This window comes from Erpetoichthys calabaricus, chromosome 1 (genome assembly GCF_900747795.2).
Source record: "Erpetoichthys calabaricus chromosome 1, fErpCal1.3, whole genome shotgun sequence".
NCBI classification, from domain to species: domain Eukaryota; kingdom Metazoa; phylum Chordata; class Cladistia; order Polypteriformes; family Polypteridae; genus Erpetoichthys; species Erpetoichthys calabaricus.
The window spans coordinates 342082462-342100051 of NC_041394.2; the positions used below are offsets into that span (position 1 = coordinate 342082462).

General features: G+C 40.7%; 2 protein-coding genes across 2 annotated transcripts in view; one reads left to right on the forward strand and one right to left on the reverse strand.

Annotated features, from left to right (window-relative positions):
- Nucleotides 1-1638: 1638 nt before the first annotated feature.
- LOC114665188 (tripartite motif-containing protein 16-like) lies at nt 1639-7854 on the reverse strand. The gene is made up of 2 exons (XM_051934440.1): nt 7734-7854; nt 1639-2461 (listed from the first exon to the last, which is right to left on the reverse strand). Exons 1-2 carry the CDS (start codon nt 7852-7854, stop codon nt 1845-1847), a joined length of 738 nt encoding a protein of 245 aa, XP_051790400.1. The 3' UTR covers nt 1639-1844.
- A 5971-nt stretch (nt 7855-13825) lies between these two features.
- The window catches only part of LOC114668707 (zinc finger protein 420-like), a 79547-nt gene continuing 75782 nt past the window's right edge, over nt 13826-17590 (forward strand). Inside the window, exons 1-2 of the mRNA XM_051934477.1 lie at nt 13826-13952; nt 15326-15872. Of these exons, the coding sequence (XP_051790437.1) occupies nt 15353-15872 (520 nt within the window). The 5' untranslated portion in view covers nt 13826-13952; nt 15326-15352. The remainder of the gene's footprint in view (nt 13953-15325; nt 15873-17590) is intronic.

Sequence of the window (17590 nt, forward strand, 5' to 3'; positions counted from 1 at the left end):
TCAGCTCCATACCTCATTGCTGGTCTCACCACTGTTCTGAAATCCTCACCTTTAACCTTTGCCTTAATTCTTCAGTCACATAATACTCCTTCTACCTTCTTCTAATTGTTCCATCCACACTGCACTCTGTGGGTTATCTCTGCTTGTAGTTCTCCATCTTGGGCTACTACTGAGCCTAGATATTTAAGCGTATTTGCTTGTTTCAGTTGCTGTCCCTGCAGGCTAACTTCTGAGTGCTGATCATCATTAAACCTCAGATATCCTGTCTTCTTCCTATTTATCTTCAATCTTCTGTCTTCCAAAGCCCACCTCCATCTTTCCAACATCCTCTCCGCTTTCTCTTTTCTGGTGCTACAGAACATATCATCAGTAAAATGTCTGCAACAGGGGGACTGGTCTTTTATTCCACAAGTCAACACATTCATAAGCAAATCAAAGAGGTAAGAACTTCAAAAAGATCCCTGGTGCAGACCTCCTCTAACTGGGATCTTGTCTGTTACCCTAACACTGCTTTTAACCTGAGCCCTCTCTCTCTCCTGGACAATTCTCACATTCTTCTCTGGACAGCGAGAGAGAGAAAGTGAGAAAGAGAGATATATATATAGAGAGAGAGACCGAGAAAGAGAGAGAGACAGACAGCGAGAAAGAGAGAGAAACAGAGAGAGAGACAGCGAGAGAGACAGTGAGAAAGAGAGAGAGCGAGAAAGAGAGAGAAAGAGACAGCAAGAAAGAGAGAGAAGAGAGACAGACAGTGAGAAACAGAGATAGAGAGAGAGACATAGAGAGAGAGACCGCAAGAAAGAGACAGCAAGAGAGAGAGAGAAGAGAGACAGACAGCGAGAAAGAGAGAGAGACCTGCGGCCATTACCTCAAGTCTGCCTGTCCCCACAGACTGCGCTCTATTCTACTTCAGGCGGAGTTACCATTTTCTGAAGTAAACAAGGCCAAAGAGGGAGGTTGCCTAATGGTGAAGGGTTTACAGTGCGTTGAATGAGGTTTGGCTCACAGTAATCTCATCTAAGCTAATTCTTTTATTGATGTCAACCACACAAGTCCAGGACCACTATGGCAGAGCCGTTACTGGCTGTGGCTGTGTTTGTGTTTACTGTAATAAGTATATATGTCACTGCGCTCTGTACAAATATATTTTATAAATCTGTCTTTTCCTACTCACATGCACGGTTGACACAGAGCCAGATTTAGCACAGGGGTTCACCATTTAAGAACTGCTAGGCAAGCAGTATAAGACAAGACAGATAGAGACAACTGGGAAATGGGCAGTCAGACTGAGGACCATTGTATACTATTTGTGTGTGTCAAACATGAAACTTTACCCTCTCTTTGCCTTGTTTGGAATGGCATGATTCACCTAAGTGGGGGCCTGCACATGAAGAAAGAGTATAAAGCCTTAGAATATTGCCCGGCACACCTTTGAAGCCGACGGACGGATGGGAGATAACATCATCCGATCCAGAAAATCCTTCCAACGCAGCGACGAAAATGGCAGACTCTACACATCGGGCCCCTACTCCCAGACTGGGTTTTTCCATTGGCTTCCTTCGGCTGTGATGCAGCGTAAACCATCATCAAATGAGGCTGTGATTTCTTACCGCAGTATCACTAAGGGAGGGGTATTGCCTTTTAATATCATATCTGTATAGTTTTGGGTTATGTAACACGCCACAATTACAAAAGAACTCATTCCAACAAGGAAGCTAGTGCCCCCTGCTGGATACAGACATGCCAGGAATGAACTGACAAATTAACTCCAGCGAGGTCCATTGATTTGTCCTCTTTACTTTTACACAAGAAGACATGAAGTGATCTGTAGATGCCACTGGTCACTAATCCAAGGTGTTCAAATTGCAGATTGTTACACTGGAGCCATCGTCCACCCAAAACCCTGCATACAATGGTTCAGCGAAGGAAGTGTTGATCCTGTGCAGGAGGGTCATTGTGTCGGAGACACTATAAAATGACAGAGAGCCAGCAGGCCAGTCCACGTACACACCTATTCTGTGACTACAGGGAGCATTGATTTGAGTCAGCTTGTTATTGTGCCACACCGAGTAACTGGAATCGCAGTAGTACAAACACCAGGACTGGCTATTGCCTCCAAGAAGACACTCATTACTTTCTCCCTTTCTTCCAATTCCTTTATATGCGACTCCAACCTCTGCCTCATCTCCACTCCACTCGACCTCCCAGTACCAGCGAGTCCCACTGAGAGCTTCGCTGCAAAGAACTTGAGGCCAGTAGTCAAATCTGTCAGGATGATCGGGAAATGACATCTTCGTCCCTTCACATGTCACCTTCTTGGACCCTTCAGAGAGTTCCAGGCGTCTGTGTGCTGTGTTGTGGTCCAGGGTAAGTGGACAGAAGTCTGAAAAGGAAACAAGTGAAGAAATTGGCGGACATTCTAATGTGAGACTTGAACCTGAGGGAAGGAGAGTGTCAAACACTTAGAACTGATATCAAAGATCTGAGATCGATACAACGAATTTGTCATCAAAGTGCTAAGTACCAGAAGAATCAGCTACAATGGTCATGTGGGCCTGCACAGAGCAGTCTTTACATCCTTCTGGCCTGTGATGTCAGGTTGTAGGTCAGTGTGGGGAGCAGAAGGAGTGCATTATGGAGACTGTGGACTGAGTGTCATGTGAGGAGCAGAAAAGGAACACAACAGTGAGCCTGGGGACAAAAGATGGGAGCTGTGATCAGTGAATAGCAGAAGGAGTGAAAGAAAAAAGGAGTAAAGAGAAGTGGGAGAGCTGGAGGAGACACCAGAACTGGGGAGTGAGAACATAACCTAAGAGTGAGAAAAATGGGGAAAAACAGTTTATGGTGATGACAGGTTATCATGTAGAAGAACAGGACAAGGTGAGAGCAGAGGAGGAGGGGGAAAATGAACAGAGGTATGAGGAGGAAGAACGGAGACAAGGAAATCAGAGAGTATATGGAGTAGAATGAGAAGGTGGACAAAAGATGAAACAGTGAACTAGGAAAAGAACAGAAAAAATAAAATGGCTTGTTTCACACACTCCTTCATCCTGAGTGTCAAACAAATTGCCTGAGCTTTCACAAAAAGACAAATTAATTAAATGAAGAAAAGTATCCAGATTACATGAAGATCTGATAACTGGAGGACAATCCAAACTGAACACAAGGACCTGTTAATTACATATCTGACTTAAAACACTAAAGATATGGATCAATTTTACCATCAGCCACAGTTTCAGCTTGCTGTCATCGGTCCAAATGTCTGCATAGGGTGTCACGTGCATGCGCATAGTGGACAGTTTAAGGGTTTTGGTGATGGCGATTCTCCGCCGGTCCAGGGGTTGGGTTGGCGCTATATGATAACGGCCTTTCCTTTCTTCCTTCTACAGACAGAAAGATTGACAGCTCTCCTCACTTGACGTCACTGCAGGGGTCCGCCCACCTGGACCCGCCTCTTCTTGCCCGAATACATTATAACTCGAAAAACTGACATCTTTGCTGGTCATCTAACAAGACTCACGTCTGAGAAGACTTATTTGCGTCTTACACACATTTGTTTTTTAAAGTTTCGATCCCTAAATTACACGGAGTTTGCCAAAAGGTGCCCCAAAGTGTTGTTTCTTATATCAGTCACCTTACCACTGAAATGGTCATTTCACACATACCAAGAAAATGAACGTGCTGGCAAATGTAAATTAAATCTCACTCTCATGCCCTGCATGGCAGGTTTTAAACTTTTCAGTTCCGTTCTTATTCATCATCTGCTGTTTATGGTATAGACGGAAAAATAACAGAGTAGAAGAGGAATGTTGGAATGAGGGGTCTAAGCATAGATGTAAAATTCACCTCACTGATTAACTAATCACTCAAATTGTCATCTCACCATTGACTGAAATTAATATACAGGCTGGGCATAAGTTAAATTCTTAATGTCTGTCTACATTTAATTAAAATGTAATTTTATATTGCCTAAATAGGCAGGATAGTCTGACAAATTTCCTCCGGTGGGACATATAAAGTTCAACCAAAATGACAAAAACAAGGCCACACTGCATAAAAACAGGAGAAGGGAAAGACAACTGGATTGGAGTGGACAGGTCAGATCTCAAAAATGGTTATGATGACCAAGTGGGGAAGGTGGAAAGTCGTGTCATTTTGATTTTTGATATCAACGTCAGTCATTGAAAAATATTAATGGAGCCAATAATCAGAATGACCACTGGATGTTTTGTATATCGTGCGAGAGCCACAAAGTCAACAGCCGTCAAAAAGAAAATTTTAGGCAAAGGATTCAAAAATCTTGGAACTGTTGAAGTGTTTTACTGTCTAGTAAACAGCCTTGCCACATGGTGGCAGTGACATGAGGAAACCCATATATATGTGTGTGTGTGAGAGTATATACATACATACATACATAAACACAGATATTATATATTTATATATATATATATATATATATATATATATATATATATATATATATATATATATATATATATACAGTGGTGTGAAAAACTATTTGCCCCCTTCCTGATTTCTTATTCTTTTGCATGTTTGTCACACAAAATGTTTCTGATTATCAAACACATTTAACCATTAGTCAAATATAACACAAGTAAACACAAAATGCAGTTTGTAAATGGTGGTTTTTATTATTTAGGGAGAAAAAAAAATCCAAACCTACATGGCCCTGTGTGAAAAAGTAATTGCCCCCTGAACCTAATAACTGGTTGGGCCACCCTTAGCAGCAATAACTGCAATCAAGCGTTTGCGATAACTTGCAATGAGTCTTTTACAGCGCTCTGGAGGAATTTTGGCCCACTCATCTTTGCAAAATTGTTGTAATTCAGCTTTATTTGAGGGTTTTCTAGCATGAACCGCCTTTTTAAGGTCATGCCATAGCATCTCAATTGGATTCAGGTCAGGACTTTGACTAGGCCACTCCAAAGTCTTCATTTTGTTTTTCTTCAGCCATTCAGAGGTGGATTTGCTGGTGTGTTTTGGGTCATTGTCCTGTTGCAGCACCCAAGATCGCTTCAGCTTGAGTTGACGAACAGATGGCCGGACATTCTCCTTCAGGATTTTTTGGTAGACAGTAGAATTCATGGTTCCATCTATCACAGCAAGCCTTCCAGGTCCTGAAGCAGCAAAACAACCCCAGACCATCACACTACCACCACCATATTTTACTGTTGGTATGATGTTCTTTTTCTGAAATGCTGTGTTCCTTTTACGCCAGATGTAACGGGACATTTGTCTTCCAAAAAGTTCAACTTTTGTCTCATCAGTCCACAAGGTATTTTCCCAAAAGTCTTGGCAATCATTGAGATGTTTCTTAGCAAAATTGAGACGAGCCCTAATGTTCTTTTTGCTTAACAGTGGTTTGCGTCTTGGAAATCTGCCATGCAGGCTGTTTTTGCCCAGTCTCTTTCTTATGGTGGAGTCGTGAACACTGACCTTAATTGAGGCAAGTGAGGCCTGCAGTTCTTTAGACGTTGTCCTGGGGTCTTTTGTGACCTCTCGGATGAGTCGTCTCTGCGCTCTTGGGGTAATTTTGGTCGGCCGGCCACTCCTGGGAAGGTTCACCACTGTTCCATGTTTTTCCCATTTGTGGATAATGGCTCTCACTGTGGTTCGCTGGAGTCCCAAAGCTTTAGAAATGGCTTTATAACCTTTACCAGACTGATAGATCTCAATTACTTCTGTTCTCATTTGTTCCTGAATTTCTTTGGATCTTGGCATGATGTCTAGCTTTCGAGGTGCTTTTGGTCTACTTCTCTGTGTCAGGCAGCTCCTATTTAAGTGATTTCTTGATTGAAACAGGTGTGGCAGTAATCAGGCCTGGGGGTGGCTACGGAAATTGAACTCAGGTGTGATACACCACAGTTAGGTTATTTTTTAACAAGGGGGCAATTACTTTTTCACACAGGTTTGGATTTTTTTTCTCCCTAAATAATAAAAACCATCATTTAAAAACTGCATTTTGTGTTTACTTGTGTTATATTTGACTAATGGTTAAATGTGTTTGATGATCAGAAACATTTTGTGTGACAAACATGCAAAAGAATAAGAAATCAGGAAGGGGGCAAATAGTTTTTCACACCACTGTATGTACATGTGCTTTCTCAATTTTTTTATTTTTAATAAATTTGCAAAAACTTCAAGTAAACTTTTTTCACGTTGTCATTATGTGGTGTTGTGTGTAGAATTCTGAGGGAAAAAAATGAATTTAATCCATTTTGGAATAAGGCTGTAACATAACAAAATGTGGAAAAAGTGATGCGCTGTGAATGCTTTCCGGATGCACTGTATATATATACTGTATTTATATATACACTAGGGTGCTTGGCCTCCTGCTCACTTCGCTCTACAACCCCTTTCTCCCCAAACACCCGGCCCCTGGCCAAGCGCTACGCACTGTTGTGAAGAGGGGGGCTGAATGCACCTCAAGGGGACGTGGTCGCTCCTCTGAAACCCCTCTTAAACGGTGATACAATGGGAATCAAATAACAGTTTTTTTTTTACCTCCTCTTTGCTTGATCAGCTGATCTGCATTTTGTGCGGCGCTTTGAACGTTTTAAAGTCACTGCCTTGTCTCTCTTCTCCCCAGACATCCTCAAACACTATTCAATCTCTTTTCACTGTTCCGTTATTTCACAGAGTAATATTTTCTGTTTGTTTGCATGAATGCGATCTTTACTCTAATTTTTTGAGACTTTTGAATTTTCCTACTTCCATTATCTCTAACCTGCTCGATCTGCATGTGTATCACGGGATTTGCTTCCAAAGGTTGTAAGTATGACGTGACTTGACCATCTCGCGGGATGTGAAAGTGTCTCTCTGTCTCTATGTCTATGTTCCAGTGGCAATCTGTGAAGCTCTAGTGAACTCCATGCCCAAGAGAGTTAAGGCAGTGCTGGAAAATAATGGTGGCCACACAAAATATTGACACTTAGGGCACAATTTGGACATTTTTCACTTAGGGGTGTACTCACTTTTGTTGTCAGTGGTTTAGAAGACATTAATGGCTGTGTGTTGAGTTATTTTGAGGGGACAGCAAATGTACACTGTTATACAAGCTGTACACTGACTACTTTACATTGTATCAAAGTGTCATATCTTCAGTGTTGTCCCATGAAAAGATATAATAAAATATTTACAAAAATGGGAGGGGTGTACTCACTTTTGTGAGATATTGTATATATATATATATTGTGAGCTGGGAGGCCAATCGCACCCCTACAGGTTAAAAAACGCTGAAAGACTACCTTCACATCGCTCTCTTACTTTCTGGGCTTACTTGCGGCTGATCTATTGTGCGATCCATGCGGTACTGCGCAGACTTAAAAGTCCAAACAGCACGTGTCGATTGTTCTTTGATTTGTTTGCTTTTCTCTCTCTCTCTCTGACATTCTCTGCTCCTGACGCGCACTCCTTTGAAGAGGAAGATATGTTTGCATTCTTTTAATTCTTTGTCATCTCCGTCTTGTCAAGGAGCACAGTTTAAACTTTTGAAAAAGAGACATGTTTGTTTGCAGAAATTTGAATAAAGTCCCTGTCTCTACAACCTCCTGTGTTTCTGTGCAAATCTGTGACCCAAGCATGACAAGTGGTACCAGGAGAGGTTGCACAGATGAACGCCGAGAAGTTGTTTCAGATCGCTCAAAATGTTCCGCTTCCTCCCGACCCGGAGGATGATCTGGTTCCTGCTCCAGCTCCTGTTCCTGCTCTACCTGCTAATTCCAAGGAGGTGCTGACGAAGATGGGGCCTTCTGATGACCCAGAGATGTTTCTTTTGGCTTTTGAACATGTGGCGACTTTGCTGGGATGGGACAAACGAAACTGGGCTGTCATCGTCACCCCTTTTTTGTCTGGGGATGCCTTAATTGCTTTACAGAATGTGCCTCACGATAAACTTGACGATTATGATTTCTTGAAGCGGCAGGTTGTTTTACGAAAAACTATGAGCTTTTTGTCTAAAGGTTTTGCGCTTCATGATTGGAAACTCGGGTGTACACACTTTTGTTTCCCCTTGTGGGGACTGAACCTTAAACATCAGCACCTGAGGCAAAGTCTCAGGCATTGCACCACGCCAGCTGGTTCAGTTACTTGGCAGCAGGGTAAAGTTTGGGGTACAGTAGTACATTCATAGGTCTGATCACAATCTGATTATTTGGGTGGTCACCTATCAGGTAATGCTTGTGGTTGGTAAGCTAGCTGGCATATATACACCATGCCCTCTCAGAAATGAGAAGCAGATTATAAACATACTATACAGTGCCTGTCAAATAATTCAAAGAGTACACAACACATGTTTTGCCCTATATTTGATATATTTGATATATACTAGGGGGCTCTGCCCCCTACTCGCTTCGCTTGCCAACCCCTGTGTGGGTCCTAGGCACTCGTCATTTCCCAGATCTGCCGCTTGCGATGAATCATGCTGTGCTTTTGGATAAACACGAATATCAACTCTGTCTTTGATATCTCTGTCTTTCAAAACTATTATCGCTGACAATTCGTCACATGTTGGCTTATTATATATGTGAGCGAGATCTTTCAGATTCATATAGAAATCCAAGAAAACTTCTTTCTCCGTTTTTATAGAATGCATTTCATGTAAAGTGTGATACTTTTGGACGTATGGATTTGTATCCATTATTGGCTGTAGAATTTCTAATACGTCCAATTGTTTAACTCTTTCGATTCTATGTTGCATCGCTTCTCCGTGATCATAAATATAAATCTGACCAAATTGTGGTTTCTTTGAAATGAAACTTGTCGTAGTTTTAATTGCTGCGGGATCACAGATTCTCATAGCGTATGGTCCTGAATCGTGTAAATCTACGTTTTGAGCATTCAATGATGTGAACGTGAACAGATTATTGCAGATTTGGATATTTTGCCTGTGGTGTTTGTGGATTTCACTTTCACCAAATAAAAAATCTTTTATTTCTCGTGGATACGCCTCTTCATCGGGAAGAAACACTACTTTTCTCTGATGGCAACATGAATTAGATGATCTACAAGTCTCCGACTTAAACTTTAAAGCCAAACAATATCTACAAACTTCTGTCATATCACCTCCATATATTCAATCTCTTTTCACTGTTCTGTTATTTCGTAGACTGATAATTTCTGTTTGTTTGCGCTCATGCAATCTTTACTATCCTTTACATAGTTTACATACTTCGGTCATATCACCTATGCCAATATATTCGATCTCTTTTCGCAGTTCTGTTATTTCACCGAGTAATAACTTCCATTTGTTAGATGTAGAGGACAGGAAGATATGGAACAAGATTATCTGCTGTGGCGACTCCTAACAGGAGCAGCTGAAAGAAGAAGAAGAAGCACTAATGAGATCTTTACTCTCAGTTTTTTGAGACTTTTGAATTTTAGTACTTTCATAACCTCTAACCTGCTCTGCATGTGTACCGCACCAATGTTTTTGAACCTCTTTACGATGTTCTACTTTGTCTTCTACTCTTTTTGTCTTTTATTTTTCGAACCCCGCTTGGACCTGTTCGGTTTTCAATTCATGTCTTGGCACAAAGTCTCGTCTCGCGGGACTTGAAATTATTTCTCTGAAAATGTCTTATCTCGTCTAACTGAAAAAGTCTTGTCTCGTCCCAAGATTTTTTATGTAATTGAGAGACTAGCTGTGTAAGACCGTGCTATAAAAAGCCCAGAGTCCTAGAAACAATTGAAATCGTCAGGAAAAAAAAAGAAATGTAGAGATGTCAGGTAATTGAAAGGAACTACTCTGGGCGTCTCTCTTCTAGGAGGATTCATCTTGCCGACGCGCTCGCCTTGCTTGCGTATCCTCGGAGGTGAAGCCCTCACCCTGACTCCACCTCTCACTTTCGGGCCACATGTCTTCCACGTGTAGACATTTATAAATAAGGTATATAATTTTTTATTTTTGGAGCAGGACAGCCACCTTCTTTGTTTTTTTTTTCCTGATTAGGTAATGTTCTTATAGAATTATGGTGGAGGCAGCTTCTGACATCCTCACTGTTTGGTAAAATAAAACTATCCTTTTCCTGAAATGGTGTCCTCTCCTGACCAAATGACATCTCATGGAATCAGACAAGGCAGGAGGCTAATCAGAAGGATGAAGTGGCAGTCCTGCTTTATCTGATATGCTTGTCTCAACAGCTGGCACTTCAGATGACAGTGAGAGGAGCGGGCTGGCACCAGTGAGTGGTGTGTCTGGTTTTGGTTAGGAGGTGGCTGACTGGTACCCATCACTGCTGGCATAGGGTGTGGGGGGAGAAGAGGCAGAGTGACTGATAGTCTCCCATAATGGGATCTCTTTATGAGTCATCCAACAGCAATGTCCCTGGCAACTTCTTTCCATGTCCTTGATATCCTTCATTCACCGCTCCGGGATTTCCAAGGAAAAATTCCAAAAGTGAATCCAAAAAGACATTGAGACTTTGAGACTCATATTGCACACAAATTCCTTAAACTTTTAGACAATTTCTTAATAATTTTGATATTGATTGTTATCTAAAAAATTGGAACTTACTTCCTTAAATGATGCCCAAGCTTCTTGGAAAAATTCAGTTTTGAGTTTTATGACATTGTGTTATGTTAATGCTTAATTACATCCCAAATTTTTGTTAGATGTTTCCTGGTTACTTGACACCATTCCATAGAATTTGAGATGCATTCAATTTGAGGCTAAGTTAACCATTCAAAATGAATACGCAGCACCACATAATAAAGTAGCGTAGGTCAACAAACAGCAATGGAAGTGAAATCTCTTTGAATAGTAGGCAAACGTCAACAAATAAAATTAATAACAATTCAAAGCCATTGGTAGGTGACAAGATAAAATAAAAAAAATAGATTTTTGAAGACATAAGTTAGTTTTTTGTGGTGTGTGTACATGAATATCCATATTACTAACCGAGAATGGTAAACCGGATATGGACGCAGGGACCTGCCTGTGGACGCAGGAGACATAGTGCGCAGGCGCCACACAAAGCCCCCCACCCCAGAGTGAAACGGGAGAGACTACGATTACTAACCGAGAATGGTAAACCGGATATGGACGCAGGAGACATAGTGCACAGGCACCAACAGTCACGGCTCAAACTCAAAAACGAAACACGGCGATCCACCGACGAAAGGCACATTCACCTACAATGCGCAACTGAAATAAACTTCCACACTACACAGCAGAATCCATGGACTTCTAAAAAACCGCAACCAAACACCCGACATCATACAGAAACCCCACAAATACGGACAAAACAACATATTTGAATCACATTATCCCCGCCCCAAAGTGTTACGGGACAGACTACAGAGTCCACAAAGGTTCACAAATCAAGCCCGAGATAGTACGGAAAGCGAATTGTAGTACGGAAATCGCCAGATACTACAAAAGGCGTATTCGCCTACAACGTACAACTGAAAAAAATGTCCACACTACACAGCAGAATCCACGCACTTCTAAAAAACCGCAGGCAAACACCCGACATAATATAGAAACCCCACAAATACAGACAAAACAACATATTTGAATCACATTACAGTAATACAGTATTAACAGTACAACCACAGATAACACAGGCGCAACACCTGATGGGTAATAAGAATAAACAAACGATCTGTATTAAACGTACGTCACCCTCACACATACAAACTACACAGCATAGGTGAATCTCATTACAGTGATGCATTATTAACAGTACAGCCACAGAAAACGCTCCATATTAACAGTACGTGCAATCATCCATATTACTTACCCATATTACTAACGGTAAACAGCAGGCACGGGTTCAAAACGACGGGGGTAGGCGAAAGACATAGTAGAAAACAAAGTAAAACGTCATAAAGAGGTTATAATGCAAGGAAGCCAAACACATGCAGAGCAGGTTACAGATAATGAAAACTGGAATTCAAAAGACTCAAACAAAAACGTGGGCACGAAAACACATTCAGAGCAAGATACAGAATATGAAAGCAGAAAAAAACGACAGTGTCAAAAAAAGAAAGTAAACATTGCATTAGCGCAAAAAAAGAAAAATTATTACTCCAAGAAATAACTAAAAGGCGAATAGTGATCGAATATATGGACACAGGTGATATGTCAGAAGTATTACCTCACATGCATTTATTGCTTACTTTCCAAAAAAAATTATTAACTGCTGATAATGTAGATTGCTTTGTCTGTGCTGAAATTCCAAAACTTATCCTGAATTATGGTACAAAGTCATTAAGCACAGGTCTCACGGACCTCATTTAAAGGATTCAGCACATTGGGACTTGAAGGATTCCAAATATTGTTTTTACGTAAGTTCTGAAATAAAAGTGAAATTAATTAAATAGCAACAATCTTAAAAGTGTGTATCCGGAAAACCAAACACAGGGGGTTGGCAAGCGAAGTGAGCAGGGGGCGAAGCCCCCTAGTTTTACAGGATTCTGTTTATGCTATGGACTTTCCTCACTATGTCATATGTATTTAAATCGGCCGTTGCCTGTAGTTTTCTGCATCTCGTGTTGTTAATGGGAGCTGCCATTTTGTGAGGCCTGTGGCCAAGAATCGGCTCCCGGTTGCCAGGAGGTTTGGCGGAGGATGACGGTGACATCTGACAACCACTTTACTCATTTCCTGACAGGGATTCCTTATGCCTTGAATACAAAGAGGCATTAACCTCAGTTCAATGCTGCTACAATCCTCCCCTTCTACATTTTACAATTGTAAAGGTGTCTACCTCAGCTGTAACAAATAAAAGTGCAAAACACACGTATTGAGGTTAGTGCTGCTGATACAGCAAAGATAATCTTAAACGAAGGACCCCAAATCCGATTATAGGGGTGGTCTTTAGATCACAGGTGTCAAACTCCAGGCCTGGAGGGCCGTAGTGGCTGCAGGTTTTCATTCTAACCTTTTTCATAACAAGTGACCAGTTTTCACTGCTAATTAACTTCTTTTCTTTAGCCCTGTTTTAAGGATTCAGTCCCCTGAATTGATTCTTTACTTCATTAAAAGACAGCCAGACAGAAATTAGACGTGAAACAAGCCAACAGATGACCAATTAAACTGGGGATTAAAACTCCAACCAATTTCACTCCAACCAGTTTCTTAATGAGATGCTGATTCTTGTTGTTAATTGAACCCGTCATTTAATTCCATGGCTTGTTGCTGCTCTCGTTCTGCCACAGCAGACATTTCCAAAACTGTTGATTGTCTGTTTTACTGAGATCTTCACCCTTCTTTATTTTCAGCTATTGTGTGATGGGCACAGGGGAGCTGGTCATGTGGCTGCTTGTTTTGTGTCTCATTATTGTTTGGCTGCTAATTAAGGAGAAAGAAACAGCTAAGGGGTCTGAGTCACGTCAATTAAAACAAAGGCAAAAGAAGTTAATTAGCAGCAAAAAGTGATCACTAATTAAGGAGATGGTTAGAATGAAAACCTGCACCCACTGCAGCCCTCCAGGACCGGAGTTCGACACCCCTGCTTTAGATCATAGTCCACTCTGGTTTCATGCTGATACAATCATTAGCTTTTGAGATATGGACAATAGCATTTTCACCCACTTATGTCGATAGTCATCACCATAATTATGCTATTCCCATGTATCTTAAAATGCATCCAAAATTTTATTTGGTCCAGTCTTGTAAAGTATAAAATATTTTCCCTGCATTCCATTGCACGTTTCTTTGTATAAAAAGAAACGACACCCCTGGTTTCTGAGACAATCATCCTTACTTAGCTCTGCTTTTTGAGCAGCCGAGGTGTTGGAGGTTTTGAGCTTTTATTTTGACACAACTCGTTGCGCTCCCTTCCGGAAGTACTCTCTTTCTGTTCCTGACAGCTGCGGGATTCTCATGGACTTATTTATCTCGGGATTCATGGAGCGCGAATGTTCAACTGGCAACTTCTGAGCGATCGTGAGGCCTGTGCGGAGAAGCAGATCTGCGAACAGTAAAGGTGTGTAACTGCATAACGTGTAGATAAAAGAAATGGCACTGCGGCAGTGACGTTCACGACAGACTAGAGTGTAGTTACCGAGCGGTACGTCAAGGCTCGTTGTAGTGTTACGGGAGCCATGCTAGACTTGCTCCTGTGAATTAAATAGCTCAGTCCCGCACTTGCTTTAAAATGTGGTACTTTGAGTATTTATATCACCGTACGTATGACCTATAAAAGACCCCCGAATTTATTCAGTCAGGCGCTACAGCCACGCTTCTCAAACGGCACGTATGCATTTCCAAATAAAGGACCCCTCAATGATCACATGATAGTATTACATGTCATTTTAAAGGGTCTTCGAGTGAATAAAAAAGCAAAATATGAAGTAGTGTATTTAAATTTTTGTTTGTCATTACTGTGATTTGATGGAGTTTCCAGTTGTTGATTATGATGAACTGACGATGCTACCAGATTCTACTGCAGGATTCGCAATATTTTATCCTTGCGATTTTAATGTCTGTTTTTACTCATTGTGAATTGTGCGCTTGCCATTTCTTTTTCTCCGAGGGCTTCTGTTTCTTGAGTACACAAATCACAGAAATATTTATTGTGTTTTATGTGTAACACATTCAGTTTGTTACTTGAAAATTTTGCATAGTTTCTTACTTAATTGTAGTTTGCATCTTGTCAGGCAAACTTTGCTCTGTTTGTTTGTTGCTTCTGACAGTTAAACAATGGTTTATTTGATTTTCTTGTATTTTATTTTTCACACCAGTTATTTCAGATGACTCTCATTTTCATGTGGCTGTATGCAGCTATCAATGAATGGACTGGAACCCTGAGTAGAAAAACATGACCAGCACATCTGACACATTTAATGATCCACTGTTGTTGTACTTAAAGAGAAAATATATTCATTATAGTTTACAAATGTCATTGTTTAAAGCCTTTTACTCTTATTAGTTCCAAACAGACACATCCATCTGTTTTTCTATGTTTAATTCTGTTCCTACATGATTTTCTGTTTCTGTGAGTTTTCTGAAATTTAAATTATAAATATGTTATTAACGACTTGGTAAAAGTTTCAGGTGCCACTAAATAGAGCAGGTTAATAGGTGCCACAAATGTTATACCATCACTTCAGATGTTATCTGGATGAAATTCAGATTTGGGCTGATATGTGCAAGATAAAGTTCAAAGTGAAGTTTTATCCACAAAGAAGGGAAACCTTCAAAATCTGGTTGCACAAGATGGGCTGTGAAGCTGTCAAGTGTACCCTTGGTTAAAATGATCTAAACAGTGCACAGGAGCAGTTAGGTTACATAGGGCACACATTTAAAGTTTTGTGTAGACTGATGTTTGGAATTCATTCTGTTGTGCTCTTCCCACAGGTAGGAGAAAGGAAACTGGATTCATAAATGGACAAAATGGAGGAGATGTACCTGAATGTCCAGGAGATTCCAGAGTTGAGCCATAAATGTGAAGAGGTGACCTTAGAAGAAGAGCGTAATGATGAGAAAAATGAAAATCTCATGCTTCACAGGAGCCTCCATTTCATGGATACCACCGACGAAATAAGTGTGCACATTAAGAAAGAGGACTGTGAATGGGAATCGGTGCACTATCAGCCAGGGAGTCTGGGCGTTAAGGAGGAGGATTGTGAATGGGGGTCAACTGGCATTAAAGAAGAACTGGAGCCAAAGTCTATTAGCACTGACATTCAGAAAAATGAAATTCTAAACACCATCAAGGAAGAAGCCGTTAAAGCAGAGTCTGTCTCTCCGTATGTCTGTCCAGATGAAAGGGTGTCTCAGTTAGGCTTCACACTGAGCAGTGAGCAGGCCCTTCAGCATCATTCGTACCATCTGAAGTCGGAATCTTCAGAGGCGGACATGAAGAGGACTGAGAGAGCATCATGTTCAAATCATTCTGGAGATGGTAGGTGCAAAATACAAAACGGGTCTGGTACTTATGTTTAGGTGGGGCACTCGCTTGACTTTGTTTCTTTAAGCTTAGAAGTGCAGTTTTTTTATAATTTATTAAGTTTGTGCTGAAAAATCAGAAGATCTTTACAAACACATACCCAAATTGCTGAATTCAAATTTGTTATCTCAGCATAATTTATTATTTTTATATTCCTGTATGTTGCTAACATTAAGTGAAATGCTCCACCAAAAGTCATCCATTCCACTCCTTTACCATTCCACTGCATCTTTTCTAGAGAAAAAGTATATATAGATATAGACATGTGATGCAGTATCTACCAAACACGTGTTTCACGCTTATTGGGGCTCGTCAGGTGTATGCACTTTTTGCTTACAGGGATTGTGATGCCTCTGATGTTGCACCATGGCGGCTGGTTCACTTATTTGGCAGGGTGAAGATCAGAGTATTATAATGTACTGTGATGACAGAGGTTCTATCCTCTGTAAGGGGATGCAAAAGTGCGAACACCTGACATGAGCCCCAGTAAGGACGAAACACATTAATGTAGTCTTTGTATTGTTTGGCAGATACCGTATCACATATCTGTGAGCTGCGTCTCACAACTGAGAGGACGTAGCGGATGTTTGCCAACTGGCTAACCAACCGCAAGTGTTACCTGGTAGGTAACCACCTAATAGTCTGTGATTCAGACTTAAAAAAAAAGAATATATATACATATGTATCTTATATATAAACATCTATGTGTGGAAGTGTATATGTCTGCCTTTCCAGCCCGGAAGTGAGAGGTGGAGTTGGGGTAAGGGCTCCACCTCTGAGGATATGCAAGCAAGGCCGAAGAAAGAATCACTCACTTAACGGCTAACACAGAAGCGAGGTGAGCACATCGGTAAAACAAAACCTCCAAAGAAAGATGGTCGCTTAGCCACTGATAACACAAATGATGCGAGTACTTTGGCAAGACGAATCCTCTTAAAAGATAGATGCCCAGAGTAGTTCCTTTCAATTACCTGGCATCTCTACATTTCAATTTGTTTTCTGACGATTTCAATTGTTTCTTGGACCCCGAGCTTTTAATAGCACAGGCTCACACAGTTTATATATATATATATATATATATATATATATATATATATATATATATATATATATATATATATAAAATATACTAGGTGATTACCCAGTGGCTTCTTCGCTCACTGAGTGCAAGGGAAAAAAATAAAATGTAGTCTATAAGTTATTAAACAGTAACACATTAACATTTTAAGAAGTAAAGATACATTGAGCACTACTGGAGTGGTTTCGGGTAAACTACATTTTAAAGGCGGTATAACACAACAGGTAAGTAGTACTAACAGCAGCTAAAATGTATTTGGATCAACTCTCGGTAGTAGATCCCTTTTGAAAGGCGCTACACGACCGCTGTGGTATAGAAATTACATTTTCTATGTGATCATCCAAATTTCTGCCTGACAACCTTGCACTATGTGCCTGTGATTTAAGAGAAAAATAATTCTGATAAATGTGGATGCTGCCCTTCCGTGCTTAACGGGCAGAAGGTCCAAACAATTCCCAAGTCCAACACTTTAAATGAAGAGGTCTGTACATCTTCTTAGATGTAAACTCTCCGTCTTCTTAAAATAATTGATCACAAAAGCAACCTTGAATGTTGCGGGATTTTAGTGACCCAAACTCACCTTAAGGGACAGTAA

Bases quoted from the DNA above. Each gene is read 5' to 3' on its own strand.
- LOC114665188 (XM_051934440.1), bottom strand. From the start codon at position 7,854: ATGACAGCCCAGTTTCGTTTGTCCCATCCCAGCAAAGTCGCCACATGT. The intron at 2,462-7,733 runs GTAGAGCAGGAA...ATCAGTTCTAAG, and splicing joins CACCTCCTTGGAATTAGCAG to TGTTTGACACTCTCCTTCCC.